This window comes from Pseudochaenichthys georgianus, chromosome 21 (genome assembly GCF_902827115.2).
Source record: "Pseudochaenichthys georgianus chromosome 21, fPseGeo1.2, whole genome shotgun sequence".
NCBI lineage: Eukaryota > Metazoa > Chordata > Actinopteri > Perciformes > Channichthyidae > Pseudochaenichthys > Pseudochaenichthys georgianus.
In genome coordinates, this window is record NC_047523.1 from 17,153,234 (window position 1) to 17,171,918 (window position 18,685).

The following is an 18,685-nucleotide window of genomic DNA, read 5'->3' on the forward strand; positions in this document are numbered from 1 at the left end:
AGGCTTTAGCTGAACGAGTGCCACATTAAACTACCATTAAAAAAACTATTCAGTGTGAGGGTTTCCATTTTTATGTTACCTATTTCTTTATGATACAAATCGTTATCTTTACCTTCAGCGCTGATACAGGTCACATTCCGGGCCGCAGATCCCGGACCACAGGAGCTGTTATTGGGGACACATCTTTCTTCCTGTTGGACCTTCCACAGGTAGCAGGCGGGATCCTCACAGGGGATAGACTCCACCAAATAAGGGCAGGTCTCCGGAGGACTGCTGGACTCCCACAATACCTCTCTGCTCCTCTGTCTGAAACCTGACAGAGAACAGGAGGGTGAGGGAGGAAGAGAACATGGAAACATTGTCATAAAAGCAATTGGTATTCCTATACAAAACAATAAGGCAACAGTGAGTATTGTCTCATACAAAGAACACAGAACCCCTTTTAGTGAATCAATAGAAAACAGTATTAGATTTTACCTGTCTTTTATTCCTGTGATCAATTATGTAGGTGTTCCATAATGTATACTATAGTCAGCTTCAGCACCTCCTTAAAATAAGCTCTGTGATAACCATGCAAATGTTGAGTAAATTATTAAAACAGGAGTGTGAGGGAAGACAAGTTTGAAGAGTTTGTGTTTTGTACCTTGTTAGCCATCTCAAGACCACCATCGATTTGTGTTATTTTTTTGTATAAAGCAAAACTGTTCTTGTTAGAAATTAATGTATCTTTATTGTTGTACTATAAGCACTTCTTAGACTCAGTTTCAGCATCAGGAGCTGTCCACAGCTTGAATAGGGTGAAACTCAAATCCATTTCCACTTCCTCCACATGCATTATTAAGCAACATATTGAAATTCAAAATACATTTCATGCAATTTTCCCTTGTATTGATTTTGTAAATGTATGGTAAATTCATGAAACTGTTTTAAAAGTTTTGATATACCCAAAAAGAGCATATTGGAAAAGGGCCAGAAATAATTTCGTTTGGGTGGTTGTTGGAAATCCATTTACTCTGCCAGAGTGTGCCTTTAAAAATAATGTCCTTTACCTGGATTTGGATACACCAGGCATGTGCAATTGACACATTTCTGGTGAAACTGAAAAAGCAACTCACATTGGAGTACATTTAATTGTTTGCCTCTTTTTAAGTTGTGTTGGTTTTGCGAGATTACTTGTTGTTGTTAGAATTCATATAATATAAATAATATATATAAATATATTTATATATATCAAATATATTTTATTATTAACAACATTTGCTTCTGACTTGAAATTACCACATGTAAATTTGTGTGACAGTTTTAACACGTTTTGTTCATGTTTTCTTGCTGCAACAGATGCTGTTTGTTTAAAAATGTGTTTAAAAGATTTCAACAGCACATATGTATAACCTTTCCTTATCCCACGTTCAACACAAAAAAACAAACACAAAACATACCTATACTTTTGAATTAAACCTTAATGAAGAAACATAAATACGGAGTACAGATTTCATGGCTTGGATGGACTAATTGAATTAATGAATGGAGAGATCTCCACCTGGATTCTTTTCCCAAGAGAGAAGAGAGGAAATGGGAAGTGAGGGAGATAATGAACAAACCGGCATGGCTGAGGAGAAGGTGGTTAAAAAAGATACCTGGAAAGTGAGAGTGATTGGGGTCAAGTTACAATGACTGGCAAGCCGCTCACAATGACACCTGTCGCTCCAATTACTGAGTCTCACTGTCTTTTCACTACTGCTGCTTCTGCTTCTGTTTCTAAATGTGGGACTGCCAGCTGAGGCTCCACACTGGCATCTACTGATCGTCTCTGTAGTGGTTAAACAACGGAATGTCCATCATAACAGCCCATTTCTATAGGGCTCGGAAAGAGATAGGAAAAATATGTTATGTTGTCCCAAAACGATGGGAGGAAAAAAAAGAGAAATACTTTTTTTTAAGCTGCTTTGAAAAAGGTTTGCATTTTCTCAAGATAGATCACGAGTGGAAAAAGGATTCCTCCTTGTGCCGGAACAAAAAGAGTCCTTTTTTCAAAATGTTAAGTTAAAAAATAAAAGTTGGAAAGTGTATAGCTTTGTGTTGAAAGACAGAAATTAGCCTTTGCAAAGACCTGAGTCTTAGAAATGGTGCAGTTTGTAGTTACATGGAAACATAAAGGACATTTCAAGGTTTTTATGGAAAGTCAAAGCAACGTTAGGAAAACAATTCAGGTAGACTAGGGAAAGTCTAAACAAAGGTCTCTACTGTAGATCAAAGTGACATGTGCACATTTCGATAAACTAATAGATTAAATGATGATAATTAAAAAAACTGTAAACTGATGCTGAAGCTGAAAACTGGTTGAATAGAGCATACTATGCATCAGTGCATCTGACTTTTGCTAGTTCCTGAAACTTTCATTTTCCTCTCAACAGACACAGACTACAGGCCTTCAAAAATAAGTACTTCATTAGCTTAATCGAACATAACACAAAACAATGGACCAGCTGTTAGCCAATTATACTCAAACATGTTCCACAATCAAGCCGGAGACGAGGGAGGCAATTCAAATGTATTTATACTGCTTTGCTGAATTATGTTGTTGGGTCTTTAACAGAGCTCCTGTAAAGTGACCTGACATGCATGGCATAAGTTGCAACAATGATCTTTGGTGTTGTCGCTAAATAGTTTACATTGTGTGAACTAAACATTAGAAGGCTAGCATTGACGTCTCTTATTGGACCTGGGTAAAGTCTATCCCCCTCTGTGTTTGTCTAATAAAAGGTGCCAATGATTTTTACAGTTTCCCCTGAGGGAGCTTGCAGTGACAAATCAGGTGCAGCAGCGAGTGGTATGACTTTCTCTGCTTTCTTCCCAGACTGTTTGTGCCAAAAATACTTATTTACTTGACTGTCAATTAACTTCTACCTCAGTTGCACAGCACCTTAGTGTAGGGCTTCAGTAAATACGAATAAGGGGATTCAAAATAGAAATAACTGCAGATTTTGCACATTTTTAACAACATACTTTATGTTTGGTTTACTGTTATATTTTGTTTTGGTTATCCAGTTTCTAGGCAGAATTTACTTCAGATCATATGTGTCCATCATGACAATGTCAGTGGGATCTTAAAGGGGAGTTAATGTTAAATTGCCCTAAATATAGAACAAATAAACACATTTACGATTCCTTTCTTGGCAAAAAAAGCTGTTTTTACATGAAATACATAGTTCTTAGTGAAAAAATGACTTCCCGAGTGGACACCTCATGTTCTAATCTAATGTATCTATCACCAACTAAGCTTCAGTCTTTGTTGATGAATAATGATTGTATAAAATGGCTTCTCTATGCTGCAGCAGCTCACCCGGTATATATCTATATCATTTGAGCAGCAGCAGATTTTAATTTTTTGAGGAATGCTGATTTCACCACAGCTCAGACACATGACAGAAAGGTCCCACATTATTTCCCTCTACCGATGGATCTGTCTGACACCGGGATGCCCACTGTGCACATGACCATCTACTGGTGTGAGTCCGATCCGGGTGCTGCTGCTCTCTCAGAGCAAAGAGTGTGTGTATTGATTGCAGTATTGCCCAGAGCATTTATTGCTGCTCAGATACAAACCGCAAAAAACAGTTTGGTGTGGGAATGCCCCTTTGGATTTTAATAATTGAAAGCTTTCATGGTCATGCTTAACTTGAGGGAAACAAGGCCCATCCAGCGACTTTCAGCATACTTTTATTCAGAAATGCTCTGATTTCTAGAAGAGGCATTAATACAATTCTCGTCACTAACTTCCCGTGCTCAATTCAGGTTCCCACATAGCAGCAAAATGTGATAGGCCAAGATAAGTTGGAAAAATGTGAAAAGCACAAAAAGCTTCTGCGAGGCAATTTAAATGTGTAATTTTCCGGGGAGCAAAGCAGCAGCTGCATAAGCACCTAGGCTGGTCTGCTCTTCTAGCTGAACACTGGGCTCCCGCGGGTCTGTCGGTTAGAGGCGGATCAGAGTTTATTCTGATGTTGTGAAACATAAAGGCTGAGTGTACATTCAATAGAAGCAAAGAATTCCCTTCAGCTCAAGGACTACGGGCGAACGACTTGGATCATAACAACGCCCTACTACTCAATAACTGTTCATTGCTTCGCAGACAACCGAGCTCAGTGCGAGTGATTTTCTATTTGTTTCATACTCCATCAACTGTGGATCTTTATGAATGCCATCAAAAGATGCCGTGCCACAGGAGAGCCCTGTGTGAAACAGCAGATGCTGGAACTCTTGGAAATATATTAATGACACTTTCTGCGAGAGACGCCGACTCATCCCGTAGAGATCCAGCGTCAGGAGTGTGGGCACTGACCTGAACAATCCACACTTCAGTCGCTCCCCAGGGGGCTTTCATGCACATTTACTCATGGCAGGAGCGAGGTCACGTCGCCCTTTTAGCACAGCGCTAACACACCAACAGCTCCTCAACCCGCTGAAACACACATACTACATTATGCACACAATGCCTCTTGAAAGCAGTCAGATATGAGACTCGCTCACCTGTGAAAAAAGACAAGAACATTCAGACAGCACAGGCGCGCCAAATACTTAAGCGCATGCGTGCACACACACACACACACACACACACACACACACACACACACACACACACACACACACACACACACACACACACACACACACACACACACACACACACACACACACACACACAGGCATAGAGGAGGCATCTTATCTGCTGTAGCTCCTCTAACCCCTCCTGGGACTGAGAGCTGAACTACAGGTGTGCTTTCTTTCTGTCTTTCTGCGGCGGTACTGTCTTCTTCCAGGGCACACTTCTTTTCAGCCAGCTTCTTATCAACAAACAATTTACAATTCAAACATTTACTGCCTCTCTGCTGCTCTGACAAAATCACCTTCTCTGTAGCAATACGGCACTTTCTTCTAGTTTCACTGTTGCAATGTATTGGATAGACATTAAAACATGGTGTAACGCAAATTATTTTAACAATGTTAGTTCAAAGCCCCTTGTTGAGCATATTGAAGGTACTCATCTCGCAATTATTCCCTGTGCACAGCTGATGGTAAATCTACTATAGTGTCTGCAATAGAGCTCAACTTTAATTGTGTTTTGACTGAGTGCTTATGATTTCACCACTGGCCCATCTGTGCAAATGATCAGTGTCCATTTAAAATCATCTCAGCTTGTTAGCTAGCTATCTGTCGTTCGGATGGCCTGTGTCCATCCCTCTGTCCGTCCATCTGTCAGACACGATTCGGAGAGAACAGCTAATGGAAAACGGTTGGAAGGCATGATGCATCTTGGAATCCATTTGTGTTGGCGTTTAAAATATTACCTTGATCATTTTTTTGTTGGATTGTTACATTATGCTACAGCAGCTACAGTATGCTTTTTCCAATGTGCACATGAGCTATCTGATTATAACTGATGTTAGCAGTAATTGGTAAATAATCGTACAAACTGGTAATGGTAGCAGACTTTGTTGGTACTGTAGGAAGTGATATTTGTGAAAACCTAGACTTTCTAAAATAGTATAATAAATTCCCGCCAATAATTAATTTTAGTTACATTTGTTGGTCAGTAGGAGAAGAGGAAAAAATACTGGCCTGATTTTTTTTGTATTCATGAAAGACAGTTATAAGCCAAGATAGAACCCATTTAAATGTGTAATGGATCCAAATGAAGGGGCTGATACACAAACGTAGTCTCACTTTTGTTGATACATAGGGGGTTGCATTCATGTGCTGGCTGAAAATTACTTACAGACTGGGAAAAGTCACATGAACGCCTCAAGCCAGGACAAAAACGTTGTAGCGTTCATGTTTATGACTCATATCCACATTACGACTCAATGCACACATACTTACAGTAGGAGGATTTCCCTTCTCTGAAAACAGGACCATCGAAAAATATATAAATCACCATAAAATCTCACTGAGATAAAATGTTAAAGTAAGATCTTTTTGATGTTGTTAAAGGACCAATAACTAAAGCAGAGGGTAGTTTTTTTTTACAATGATACATTTGCGTGTAATAGTCACCTCAATAACATCCTACACAATCAACACAAATATGTTTAAAATGTTGACATTTTTATATGTTTTTACTACTAAAACAGCCTTGGGAACCCCAAAGAACACCGATGCGTACAAAGTGCGTACAGGACATTTAAAAAAGATCTTCATGTTCATTTTATGTTGTTTACCCATTAGTCCGCACTAAATTAGGAAAAGTCATGAAATACTAAGCAAAAAAATGTGAACCATTTTTTTTAGATACGTTAAACATTGAATGGGGTCAAATTGACCCCAAGGATAACAGGAGGGTTAATTACCACTTTAGTAATTCTCTGTTTTAAAACAGATATAATTACTATTTTCTGCAGGTGGCTCTGCAAACCTTTCAAAACCAAACGCTTGTTCTCTCTCATTCTCAATTAAGTCCATCATACCTTTCTTCCCCTGTGGTTCTTTGCAGTTGTCATGTAGGCAGGTGCCCCAGGGGGACCACTGGGAGAGCAAGCAGAGGGGCTGGCAGGGGATGGAGCACTGCTGAACGGCCGAGGGGGGGTCTTCACCCGCGCACAGCCTGCCAATCACAGGCCTGGACACTGAACAGGAAGAGGAACACAGAAAAGGAGCAGGATTAAATCAGGATCAGACACAGGCAGTGGTGGAGTGAGTGCGTCTCTGTGTGGTTTTCAGTTATTAAAGTAATCTAAGAAAAGAGCAATACAAACTTCTTTTTTTTGCTAAAACATGCAGTTAATAGATTAATACTGAGGTCTTAAAAGACACATAAGGAACAACAATACTAAAACAAATAACTAAATGGGAAAATAGCCAAACCCAATCATTTATTTCAATCACTGAAAGATGGCACTTCATAAAAAAACTTTAAACTACAATGACTTATTTTCACAATGTGAATGTTTCCATTGCCTGTCATCACATATTTGCATATATATAGAGAGAGATATATTGAAAAATACGAAGAAGCATCAAAGTCTTCAAATTGAAAACATATGTATATATGTTAGTTGTCATTTTGAAGATAGGAGAGTATGTATTAGTGAAAGCTATTACTGTAGTTTCAAATATTGTGCATTATGGTGAGAAGCAGGCTCCATTTAGCAAAGCTTTTTGTGCCAAAGGAAATAAAAGGAAGAAAGAACAGAAGGGAAATTGCTCTTCTTATTCCGTGTCTGGCTCAGGAGAATATTAAATTGAGGACAGTGACCAGCTATGGGAGTAAACAGGGAGATATTAAGGCAATACACGGTATTACCGAGGCACCGATAAGCATGGCTGCTATCATTTGGAGATCAGAGAAAGCTCAGCAACCTGTAATGGGCTCTGACATAAGTCGCTACCGCAAAAAAGAGAGGGTACTTTCTGCCTTCCCACAACACTGGGATTTATTCAAATCTAATATTCCATTTTGATGCACCTCCGCATTTCATTGAGAGGCACATTTCCATTTATATGAGAGCCCAAAGCGAAATTCACTAAATGTCCACCGTGCATTTTGTCTTCTTACCAAAGTAATTGACATGGTGTTTGATCTCCTTTGTTAATATTAGATGCTTGCTTAACCACGTTGATAAAGTGAGTTGCACAGATTTGTCTGCTTTGTTCCGTAGATTGAAATGTCTTTTATTTGTCGATTGCATTACTGCAGTAGACACTGAAGCAAATTGTTTCACACGTTATACCAGGAGCCTTCCATATTGCAGGTATGCAGCCACATCTGTTTGCATTAGCTAAAGCTGTGCCGGTCACGTCAAGATAAACATTGCAGTTGACGTATTGATCGTTGTCCCACACATCCATTGGTCCAAAGAGCTGTCTTCATTGAAATTCTATTTTCAGCTAACATATTCACTGTCCAAATACACCTCGAATACAAACATCCAAAAACAACAACAAAATGAATGTGTTTTTATTAAATAAATGGTTATGTTTATAAGGCAGAAGTGTGATTAGGAAAAAAAGCACCTTATAGTTAAAATTCATTAAAAAAATACCCACTGTGCTTAATTAAAAACATAAATTAATTATTTGGTTTGCAATCCCTGCGATTTTTGTGATGATTTTATGAGCCTAAAGGTTTTGTTTTGTCTGATTGAAGTTTTGTGAAAAATAGGATCATTTTTCACTGAGTGAATTTGTCTGCCTTTGTGATTTGCCTTTTTATTGTCAGTTCCATGTATTTGCAGTTATTTGTGAAAGTTTGAGAAAGTAATTAGATTAGATTCAAAAGTAAGTTTACTTAACGTCATGAATAATATATGGCAAAAAAAAAAAAAAATGCTTTGACAACTTATAAAGCCCTATTAGGCTTTTGGCTTTACCCTTGAAATGTGCATTACAGAGGCTGAATGGGTTCTGGGGAAGCCCTCAGTGACAATACATAAACAAAATAAAAATCAATACAACCAACAAATTGGCAATCATTGACTCATTTTTTTACATTTAACAGATTTTAACTAATTGAATCCTGCATTATTATAATTTCACATTTTCGAACATGGAGGTGATCACTTGAAAAGCATGTATAAATCTTACATTACAACTGTTGTATAAACAGCCGAACAATAAATAAAATAGCCTAAAACTAGACAAATTCTGATTCATATCACAAGCTGGTTAGTAAGAACGTTTACAATAAAAAACCTGGCTAGACATTAACCACTTATTGATATTATATTTAATTGGTACATTGTTTTCTTTAATATTCTATTATTACAGAGACATTTTGGATTCTACCCAAAGGTGTTGAGGTTCAATAACCTGTTTTAAAGGTTACTAGCATTAAATAATAAATATAGATTGAGTGTGAGCAGCTACATGCTGTGAGTTTCCAACAACTATCAGGTTAAATGTTGCTGAACTACCTTCAACTTTACCTCAGTGGTTTTCATTTCATCATGTTTCCTGAGGGATGTATTGAAAAGTAGAAGAAGCCGCCGTCTGGCTACACCTTAACCATCTCCACCCTGAGCTTAAACTGTCTTTAAGACAATAAACCTCAGTATGAGTTGTGGTTCTCTCCAACTGACTGAAATAACTGTCTCCTGAAGTTACATTCTCTATATTGAATTACTTCAATATCGTAAGCCACCTGTCTACATTAATAAAAACTTTTAAAATCTGCATGATACTAAGAAAAACGCATAATAACTTCTACATAATTCACAGGGGGAGGGATGATGAACTTCCTTGCAATGTTCAAAGTAAATCAATTCATCCACTTATTTGATCTAATGTGAAAACACACTGCCCTGCAAGTCTGTATGAACCCCATAAGACCTTTCTACTTATTATTTGAAAAAATAACGAATTTCACTAAATGTCCACCGTGCATTTTGTCTTCTAACCAAAGTAATTGACATGGTGTTTGATCTCCTTTGTTAATATTAGATGCTTGCTTAACCACATTGATAAAGTGAGTTGCACAGATTTGTCTGCTTTGTTCCGTAGATTGAAATGTCTTTTATTTGTCGATTGCATTACTGCAGTAGACACTGAAGCAAATTGTTTCACACGTTATACCAGGAGCCTTCCATATTGCAGGTATGCAGCCACATCTGTTTGCATTAGCTAAAGCTGTGCCGGTCACGTCAAGATAAACATTGCAGTTGACGTATTGATCGTTGTCCCACACATCCATTGGTCCAAAGAGCTGTCTTCATTGATATTCTATTTTCAGCTAACATATTCACTGTCCAAACTTTTCCCCATAATGACCGCCTCGCTGCACATTATCCCGCTTATTACACGGCCAGATACTAAACAAACTAAGGAATCGACTCCCAATATTAATTGAAATGATTTTATTGACTTAAAAATTATCGTATTTCTACCGCTAAGACAAAAAAAACTCTGTTCCACGGAGCACCAACGGCTGGAACTGCGACAACAACAACTTTACGGCACAACTCTGTTCACAGTTTTTGATCCACTAACAAGTCCTTAAACACGGCAGAGCTCATACCGTGTTCTGTTCCTGTTAGTGTTTACTTCCTCTCTGTCATCTTCTGGTGATTTATCTGACGTCCAGCACTCCGCCTTTTAACCTCATTTCCTTTCTCTTTCTTGATCCGCGAAGAAAATCAGTATACAGTTAAATCGACCAAACTTCTTTCTGCAGATGTGAGCGTCCTTAACAACGGTCAATAAGTCCTTGACAGTGGTCTGTCTGTTCTGGATTAAGTAGAAGGTCAATGATAGAAATATAGAATAGAAAATATCAAGAAGATACTGTAGTGATCTCTACAATAAAACAGTTTAGTGCAGGACGTCCAAAGATATTAACAGGAGGATGAGCAAAACAGACAAACTAATAAGGCTTTATTTAAACATTAAAGAATACTTTAAGGTCTTATTTTGAATAAGACCACAATTTAAACATTAAAGAATACTTTAAGGTCTTATTTTGAATAAGAACACAACTTTGGGGGTATCAATAGATACATATTAAGTCTGACAAAGTACTTAACATCTAATATATTGCATAGTTTATTTTGGCACTTGACAATCACCTTCCCTAAATTTGACTCAGGTGTAACTAAAGTCTGCTTTAAGGGTTGTATATATTTCACATCATTAATCAGAATCTGCAAAGTAACTAAAATAAATGTAGTGGAGTAAATATACCAGGTTAACCTCTGAATTGTAGTGGAGTAGAACAAAGTAGTACAGTACATGTGCTGCTGTAACAACAACATTTCCCAACTTGGGATCAATAAAGTATATCTTATCTTATCTTAAGATGATCGATGGCTACTGCCATATTTGCAAAATGTGCCTCTGAAACTTGACAAGTGCATGTTTCAGGCTTATCAATTACTGTAACAACAGGAGGGGTCACAGACAGAAGACCAGCTATTAAATAAAGCTATTCTGACCTTAGCTGTCATGCGGATATATATTAATACTGCCCATTATGGATTAATTTTATGTTTTAAATTTGATAACACCACTGTGTTTCGTATCCCCTAAACCTCCAGGGATGTACACAGTTTAATACTGGCAACTAATTATGGGAAATACGAAAACGTCTTTTCAAATGTTGCGAAACACAAGTAGCCAGCATGGGTAGTTCTGGGGGGTGGGGCTGGACCCGTTCGAGTCCAGTTTTGGATAGTCTGCCGTGGTTTCATTCCATTTCAAAGAGCTGTTTGACACTCTGTGTAACCTTGGCACATTGCCACTCCAACATCCAATCACAGAGCTTGAGGATTAATTATGGGGTTTGTCAAGCAAAGAGGATGTTGTAGTCCCAAACGATAGCAGAGGATTATGGGTAGTGTAGTGTTTTAGGCCATCCCAAACTTCGAAAAAACTATTTGTTTCTCAGAATCGAAGGTTAAAAACACAAAAGCATTGTACATTAGGGGTGTAACGGTATCCGTATTCGTCCCGTACCGTCACGGTTCGGACGTCACGGTTCGGACGTCACGGTTCGGCACATGCAGTCACACGGCGAATACGCCTTTTTTTACGAGTGTGAAAAAAGTCTGTCACTCAGGGCAGTATTACACTATATATAATCCAGGGGGCGGTATTGCGCCTAAAAGCCAGCCGCCCGTAAATAAGAAATGAAGAACAAGAACAAAACACAACAAAACGAACACAATACATGAAGAAGAAAAGTTAGTAGCTACGGCGAGTTCACACAACACACAGGAGCTAGAAGACCCACCTGCTTCTTTTAAATCAGGTGTGTGGGAACATTTCGGGTTCCCTGTGGACTACAACAATGATGGGGTGCGAGTTGTGGATCGGACGAGGACGGTGTGTCGGCGTTGTTCGACAGCTAGTGGTAACACATCAAACATGCTCAATCACACCCGAGTCAGTCTCAGTCCCCAGCGAGAGGGCTTTCTCGACGGCAGGTGACCTAGTTACCGCCAACAGATCTGCCCTCACTACTGACAATGTAGACAAACTCATCTTTCTGATGAAAAACTTGAAAATAGAGTAAAGCTTGAGTACCTTTATTTAGGCATAGTGGCCTCACACACTCACAAGTTAATTACACATGTTAGACATTGCTCCTAAAGGTACAGATTTTATTTTCTTATTATTTATTTTAATATGTTCAAGACATTCTTTTTAGTTGTACAGCTTATTTAACCTTTTTGTTTGACATCAGCCAATATAAATAATATGGCCATGAGTGTGTGTGTTACTGTTTGTGGTTTGTTTTTAACTGTGTAATACAGTTAATGATTCCAAATGTTAGAGTTCCTTATTTTCATACCAAAACTTGCACTACTGTTAAAAATAAATAACAGCAAAAAAAATTATGCATTTGGAACTTTCTTTTGCTTTTCCTTGTTGTACCGAACCCGTACCAAACCGTGACCCTCAAACCGAGGTATGAACCGAACCGTGACTTCTGTGAACCGTTACACCCCTATTGTACACAATTTAAACCAATCAATGTTGTGTAATTAACAAGGATAAACTGATGTTTTTTAGTGGATGAGTAATGCAGATATCACTGTGTAATCATTTGATAGTGAGGGGAATACTTCCGGTTTTATTATGAACTTAGAGACCGAGAATACTGTTTTCATCCTGTGAGGGTTGACGCCCACTTTACATGGACGCTGAATAGGGGAAAGACGTAGTATACACGTTCTCCTGGCGGGACCTCAAATCATGTTCGTAATATCTATCAAACTATAGATCCTACACATTCACTGGACGTGGATTCTAAAAGTACAATATACACTTTTTGCTAGAAATCTGATCAAAAAGCATTTTAATGACCAAACTATTCTACAATTTAGGATTTTCCAGAGAGGGTTATTTGTGAATATACGACCCTCCGGAGCGTTTGCAATCAACGGGAGCATCAGCCCATATGCCGCAAATTGTTGTTTCTTACACGACCACTAGACCACTAGAGGTGCTATATTTTAAAACGTGACTATAGGTCGTAATAAGCTGCTGAACAATCGACCTATTTGGTCGTTTTTTGGAGGAGGAGGACAGGCTGGTTTAGACAGAATATATTTATGGTTTAACTTTTGTATCACCAAGTGGCGTGAGATCTTACCCTCCTTCCTGTGATGTGGTGCTGAGTCGTCGGGGACCTGAACACAGTAGGTCTTCCTGGTCTGGATCCCACTTCCACACAGGATGGAGATGTTGGCCAGCCGCTGGTCCTGATGGCTCAGTAAGGGGAGGATTCGACAGTCGTCCCAGTCAGTGGCCCTCCACACATACCTGACGGAAAAACACGAGAAGATATCAGTGTCAGGAGTCACTGTCTGATAAGTCTTGTTTGTGTACTCTTATGAATACAGGCACAATCCAATCAGAAACAATGTATAATTGACTGATTCAAAAAAGAAAATGTCAGCATATACAGAGTAGTGGCAGTTGTTTTCTGAAAATGTACAGAAAGAAAAAGATGAATTAGCGGGAGCAGCAATAGTCTCTCACAGTATGTCAGCTTGAAGGAGGCATGATTACTTGGATTTCAGAACTTCTCAACAAATGTTTGGTTTCAACTATGAAATATGCAGCGGTGCGGAAAAGCAATAATATTGGATGGGTCCACTATGACAACAGTAATCTATCGAATGCTTAATTTCCGTAATGAGTTTTCCCTAATCATGTAAAGCCTCTGCTCGCAGGCACTCCATGTAGATTTAGAAAATAAAACAATCTACCGGCAGGGAAGAGACAAAACTCTATTGATTTACTTTGTTTACTGCACGTAATATTAGCCTAAGCCTAACTCAAACTGTTATAGGACTGTCCTGTCACATCCAGTGGGTTAGGAACTCCCAACAGGACATAACATTATTGTAAGTGGCACAACATAATTGAGCTAATACCAAAAACAAGTAATTCAACAGTGAAATCATGAATTATTGCAGCCTCTAGGCTTTCTTTCATAATCACTCAGGTGAAAAAAGCTCAGAGAAGCTAAATTAAAAGTCATTATTTGAGATTACCGGTGAACAAAGCTTTTGTTTCTGGGGATTGTGAGCTGAATTGAGATGATAACCACTGTCATTAATAACTACCTCGGGCAGTTTGGAAGCAAATCTCCTATGATGTTGCACGCTTCTTTTTCCTCAAGGGCAGGACAGCGCTCCCCCCCTCGGACGGGGATCTGCGTCATGATGCGTGACCGGAGGCGGTAACCAGGTGACAGGTCGGCGGAGCGGCAGGTCTTGGAGCAGGGACTCCACGATGACCAATCAGAAGTGTGACAGTCTCTGGGCATCACACAGGCCTGAAAGGTCAAGGGGGCATTGTCCCTGGTACAGAGGCTGAATATTGAGAAAAAGTAAGAAAATGTTAAGATAAAATACCTCAATTAAAATCCTAGAATCACATAAAGAATACAATTTAACTAGGTAACACCTTCACTGTGTATGAGTAGAGTTGCTGTGCAGAGAGTGAGATAGCGGGAACGATGTTACATTTGTTAAATATACCTGTGAATACATTTTATGCAGTGAGAATCTAAGAAATCAAATAAAACATGCTGCTGACTACCTGCTAAGCACATGTCCTTTACAGCTTCCCCTTCCCTACATGACTATATTCAAAGCTGTTATAGGCCTACATGATATTTTGGGGAGGTCGAGACAAATCACATTGTTTGGTGGATGCTGTTTGAACCAGAGTAGCAGCATGGAGGTCGGATCGTCACCAAAATAAATAAATAAATGGTCCGAAAAAGGTTAATGACAAAATAAATACACATAGCCTTCCTCAGGCAGTGTGTTTGTACCGGGGACAGGAGACACCCTCTGGATGAGAAACTGTAAGAAATGATCGGGGAATCCCTCCGGGGTGGAGTCATGACGACTGGATCTGAATTATTGTTTTGTATTTGGTGGTTTGTGTTCCAGCTGTCGATCAGCTGTGCGCAGCGTCTCCACTGCAGCCTGTGCATCCCCCCCCGCAGCAACCTTATATCCTGCAATTTACCACATATGGTGTTCTTAGCTTCCATACCTCCTGTGTTTTACGAGCGACTTATCAAGTCTTGGCAAACGGCATAAAACACGATTAATCATGATAGTATATAAAACCATGCTCGTATCCACAACCTATAGAAATGCAAAACGGCGTCAGTTTAGACGTAATTCTGTCCTCCTGCTTACCGCATCATTTATGAGAAAACATTTCATAACATTAACACAACATATTCGAGGTGGTTTTAAATAATATATCCGTATTTATTTATTTCTCCAAGTTATGTTTTTATTTCCACATATTTCTCTCCATTCTTCCTTCTGCCAACGGTGTCACAGTTTCTCGTCTCTCCCGTGTTTGTGCTTAGTGCGTACGCATGGGTTAGAGTTTGCGTGGAGGACCGCACATTTTCCCGTCAAGTACATTTTATAAATCGCAAATATTGTGTAGAAACTGGCGTACACCATTTTTTGAGCGTATATCCCTTTATAAATGAGGAGGCCCCAGAGCATTAGTCAAGTCATTACAATTTCATTGTTTAATTTGAACAATTTAATTAGGTAGGTTATTAAGATGCGAGTACAATGCTCATTTAAGAATTTTACTTTCTAATTAGGCTGTAATTAGAAAAGCAGAATGAGGCAGAACTCAGGTGGGAAATCCATATTCAAAAGCCCCGATCGCACTTCTTAGCAAGTGCCATGCTAATCAGCCACCGAACTATAAATGGTCTCTTCACAATCAAGTCATAAAGCCAGGGAGCCTGCCTTGTTGGGGATATTAAGGGGCATATATCAAACACATAACTAGACAGCCTATCTTAAGCCCTTTAAACAAAATTCACAACATCAAAACAACAATGATACTTCTTAAAACCCCTAAATCTGACACGGCAAAGTTTTTATTTAGCTGTACACAACTGCAATGCACTGTCCATGACTCTAAATATAAAATGCAATGCTCCCACAGTAATTTATGTTAAGTGGTTCTGATACCACAGCCTCCAAGAATGGAAGTTAACAATTGATTTCAGCAGTCAATTAATAGTGTCATCATGCACTAAGATAAGGGTCGAGTATGTAGTCAATATAATTTATATGTAATGATTTTCTATTTCCTTGATATAATGGATGCAGTGGTATGTTGTTTATTTCTGCATGTGTTGGAATGAGTGTGTTTTCGCTCTGAGCAGTAAAATCCATTCTTATCAAATCTAAATACCACGGTTTGCTCAAACAGCAGGGACAGGAGGGGAGCAGCACTTGACATTTACCATAATAGTGACTCACCCCCATGCTAATATGCTGCTGAAACACCAGCTCCCACATAATCCAGTTATAATTGAATAAATAACCACCATCAATACAAACCATTTAGTTTCACAGAATAGTCCTCTGCACGAGGAAAAAATGACCCGCTGGGATCATGAAGGAGGATGGTCATTGATCATGTCCCTCTCGTGTTATTAAACAATATGAGTCGTGAAAGCAATCAACTCCATTAGGACTATTTCAAATTGCAGACGCCCACATAGAGTAGAAGAGCAGCCTCAACACATGGAAAAAGAGATGTATGTCGAGGTCTGTCCCCCAGATCTACAACAAACCAGTTTATTTAACACAGCGACACTGACGAAAACTGAAACATTGACTTTAACTAAATGTATTATGTCAACAAATTTCATCTAATTTACACCAAATATATTTGAATAAAACTTAATATTATTGCTTTCATCTACCCTAATACAGTTATGTGAAAAACGTTGACATAATACATTTAATTAAAGTCAATGTTTCAGTTTTCCAGTGTGCCCTTCTTTCGTCATAACCGTGGATTAATTTTAGACCAATAGAAATGTCAGTTTCACTATTTCTCATTCTCGCTGTATGAAAGGTGCAGCACATGGTAGCACGTGTAATGTCTTACCTCAGCATAGCGTTCTGGCCGTCGCTCCGTGTGCAGCGGACTTGTCGTGTCTGGTATCCCACCTCCAGCTCCCATGACATGGGGTTATCGTGGTGGTGGTGGTGGTGGGCATGATGGTGGTGGTGGGAGGTCTGCATGTGCAATGTGACTGTGTTGTTCTCATTGGAGCTGAAGTCCACTGTGGTCCTGCCACTCAACAGGGCGTCCTTGTGATACGGAAGTCGGCACTCACTCCAGGCCCCTACTTTAAGGCTGTACTGGTACTCCCCCTCCCCAGCAGGGCAGTCAACATAACCAGAACAAGTCCTGGTCTCTGTCAAATTGGGGCAGCTTTCCCCTCCGAACATTGGCGTGGCCAGAACATGTCGAGTCCGATGCTGCATGCCTGTGCCGCACGTTTTGCTGCAACTGGACCAGGACGTAAAGTCTGAAACTACACAGTCCTGGGGGCAGGGGATGAGGCACGCCTGCTCCACAGGTGGCTTCTGGGAAAAGAACTCACATATCCTCAAATTGACTGTGGTACGGTTTGAAGTGCGCACACAGTGGACTTTGCGCCTCTGGATGCCGTGCTGCGCCATTACGCACTCAGCCATCCTCAGCTTGAGCTCGTTGGAGAAGAAAGGGACGAGAACACAGCCCCCCCAGTCTGACACCTCCCACTCAAACAGGTTCTGGTGCCAGTCGCAGACCTTAAAGCAGTGACGCTGGCTTTCTGGCTTGTCCATGTGCTGGCAGTGGGTATGGTGGGTGGTCCAGCCCTCCGTGTGGACACACCATATTGTCCTTGACTGAACCCCACCAGAACCACACTGCTCCCCGATACACTGACCCCACTGACCTGCAAACCAAGAAAAGAAACACATGGAGAGGGCATTTTCATTAAAATCTGAGGAGGTAGAAAAAAATAGGATGATTTAAATAGCAGCAATCTGGTAGCTTGCAATCAAGCACAATTCTAGGCCATTCACTTAACCTCCATGATTGCTTTATTCATGAACTGAGGAAGAAAGGAACAAAAGTGAAAAAGAAAGTAATCAAACCAGCAGCGGACGTCAATATAAAATTGACCTAAAATACGAGGTTAGTTTTTCGTCAAAAAGGACTTGATTTACTTTTGTAAGGGAAACTTCTGCAGCAATGGAGAGTCAGAACTCAGAGAGACACGAGGAGAGTTGGAGCTTTGATGTCAAACAATGATAGTTTATTACAAGTCAACGGCCGGAGAATTAATATCACAAGTCACAGCAGCAAAAGGTTCTGACTGCACGGGTGGGTTGTCATGTCAATTCTCCTCAGCCTATCTCTCGATAGACCTTTTAACTAGTTTACAGAGAGTTAATGAGCATATTGGGGGAGGCGTAAACATCTGTGGAGCTACAGGAGATGTCTCTTAGAAAGCCAGTGTTCCCACAGTCGTAAACTCCCCTCTCAGGCCATAAAACTTGACACTAAGTGCTGGAGCACATTCCTTAAAGCTGGCGTCACAAACAGGATTTGTTATTAACGTCAACAGGCAATAAGGTTAAATATCTTAGGAGTAAGGAAGAATTATTCTCTAACAGTCTTCTCTTTTTATCATCTTTGATAACCTGAAAACATTAGTCTAATAATAATTTGGTCAATACTTAAATCAATAGGCGTCTTCAGATTTGAGTGTGGTCTCACCGTACATCAATTACATCAAAAAGTAGAATAAGATTGAAACATTCAATCACAATGATTGCTCAGCCAATCATAATAAAAATCATCTCTCATCAATGTTTGGATTTGGAACCCAAACAGATCAATG

General features: G+C 39.6%; 1 protein-coding gene across 1 annotated transcript in view; it reads right to left on the reverse strand.

Moving 5' to 3' along the window:
* The window catches only part of thsd7ba (thrombospondin, type I, domain containing 7Ba), a 198,125-nt gene that overhangs the window by 131,308 nt on the left and 48,132 nt on the right, over positions 1-18,685 (reverse strand). Inside the window, exons 3-7 of the mRNA XM_071207105.1 lie at positions 16,894-17,734; positions 14,064-14,312; positions 13,085-13,254; positions 6,465-6,623; positions 113-313 (exon numbers count right to left, since the gene is read on the reverse strand). Of these exons, the coding sequence (XP_071063206.1) occupies positions 113-313; positions 6,465-6,623; positions 13,085-13,254; positions 14,064-14,312; positions 16,894-17,734 (1,620 nt within the window). The remainder of the gene's footprint in view (positions 1-112; positions 314-6,464; positions 6,624-13,084; positions 13,255-14,063; positions 14,313-16,893; positions 17,735-18,685) is intronic.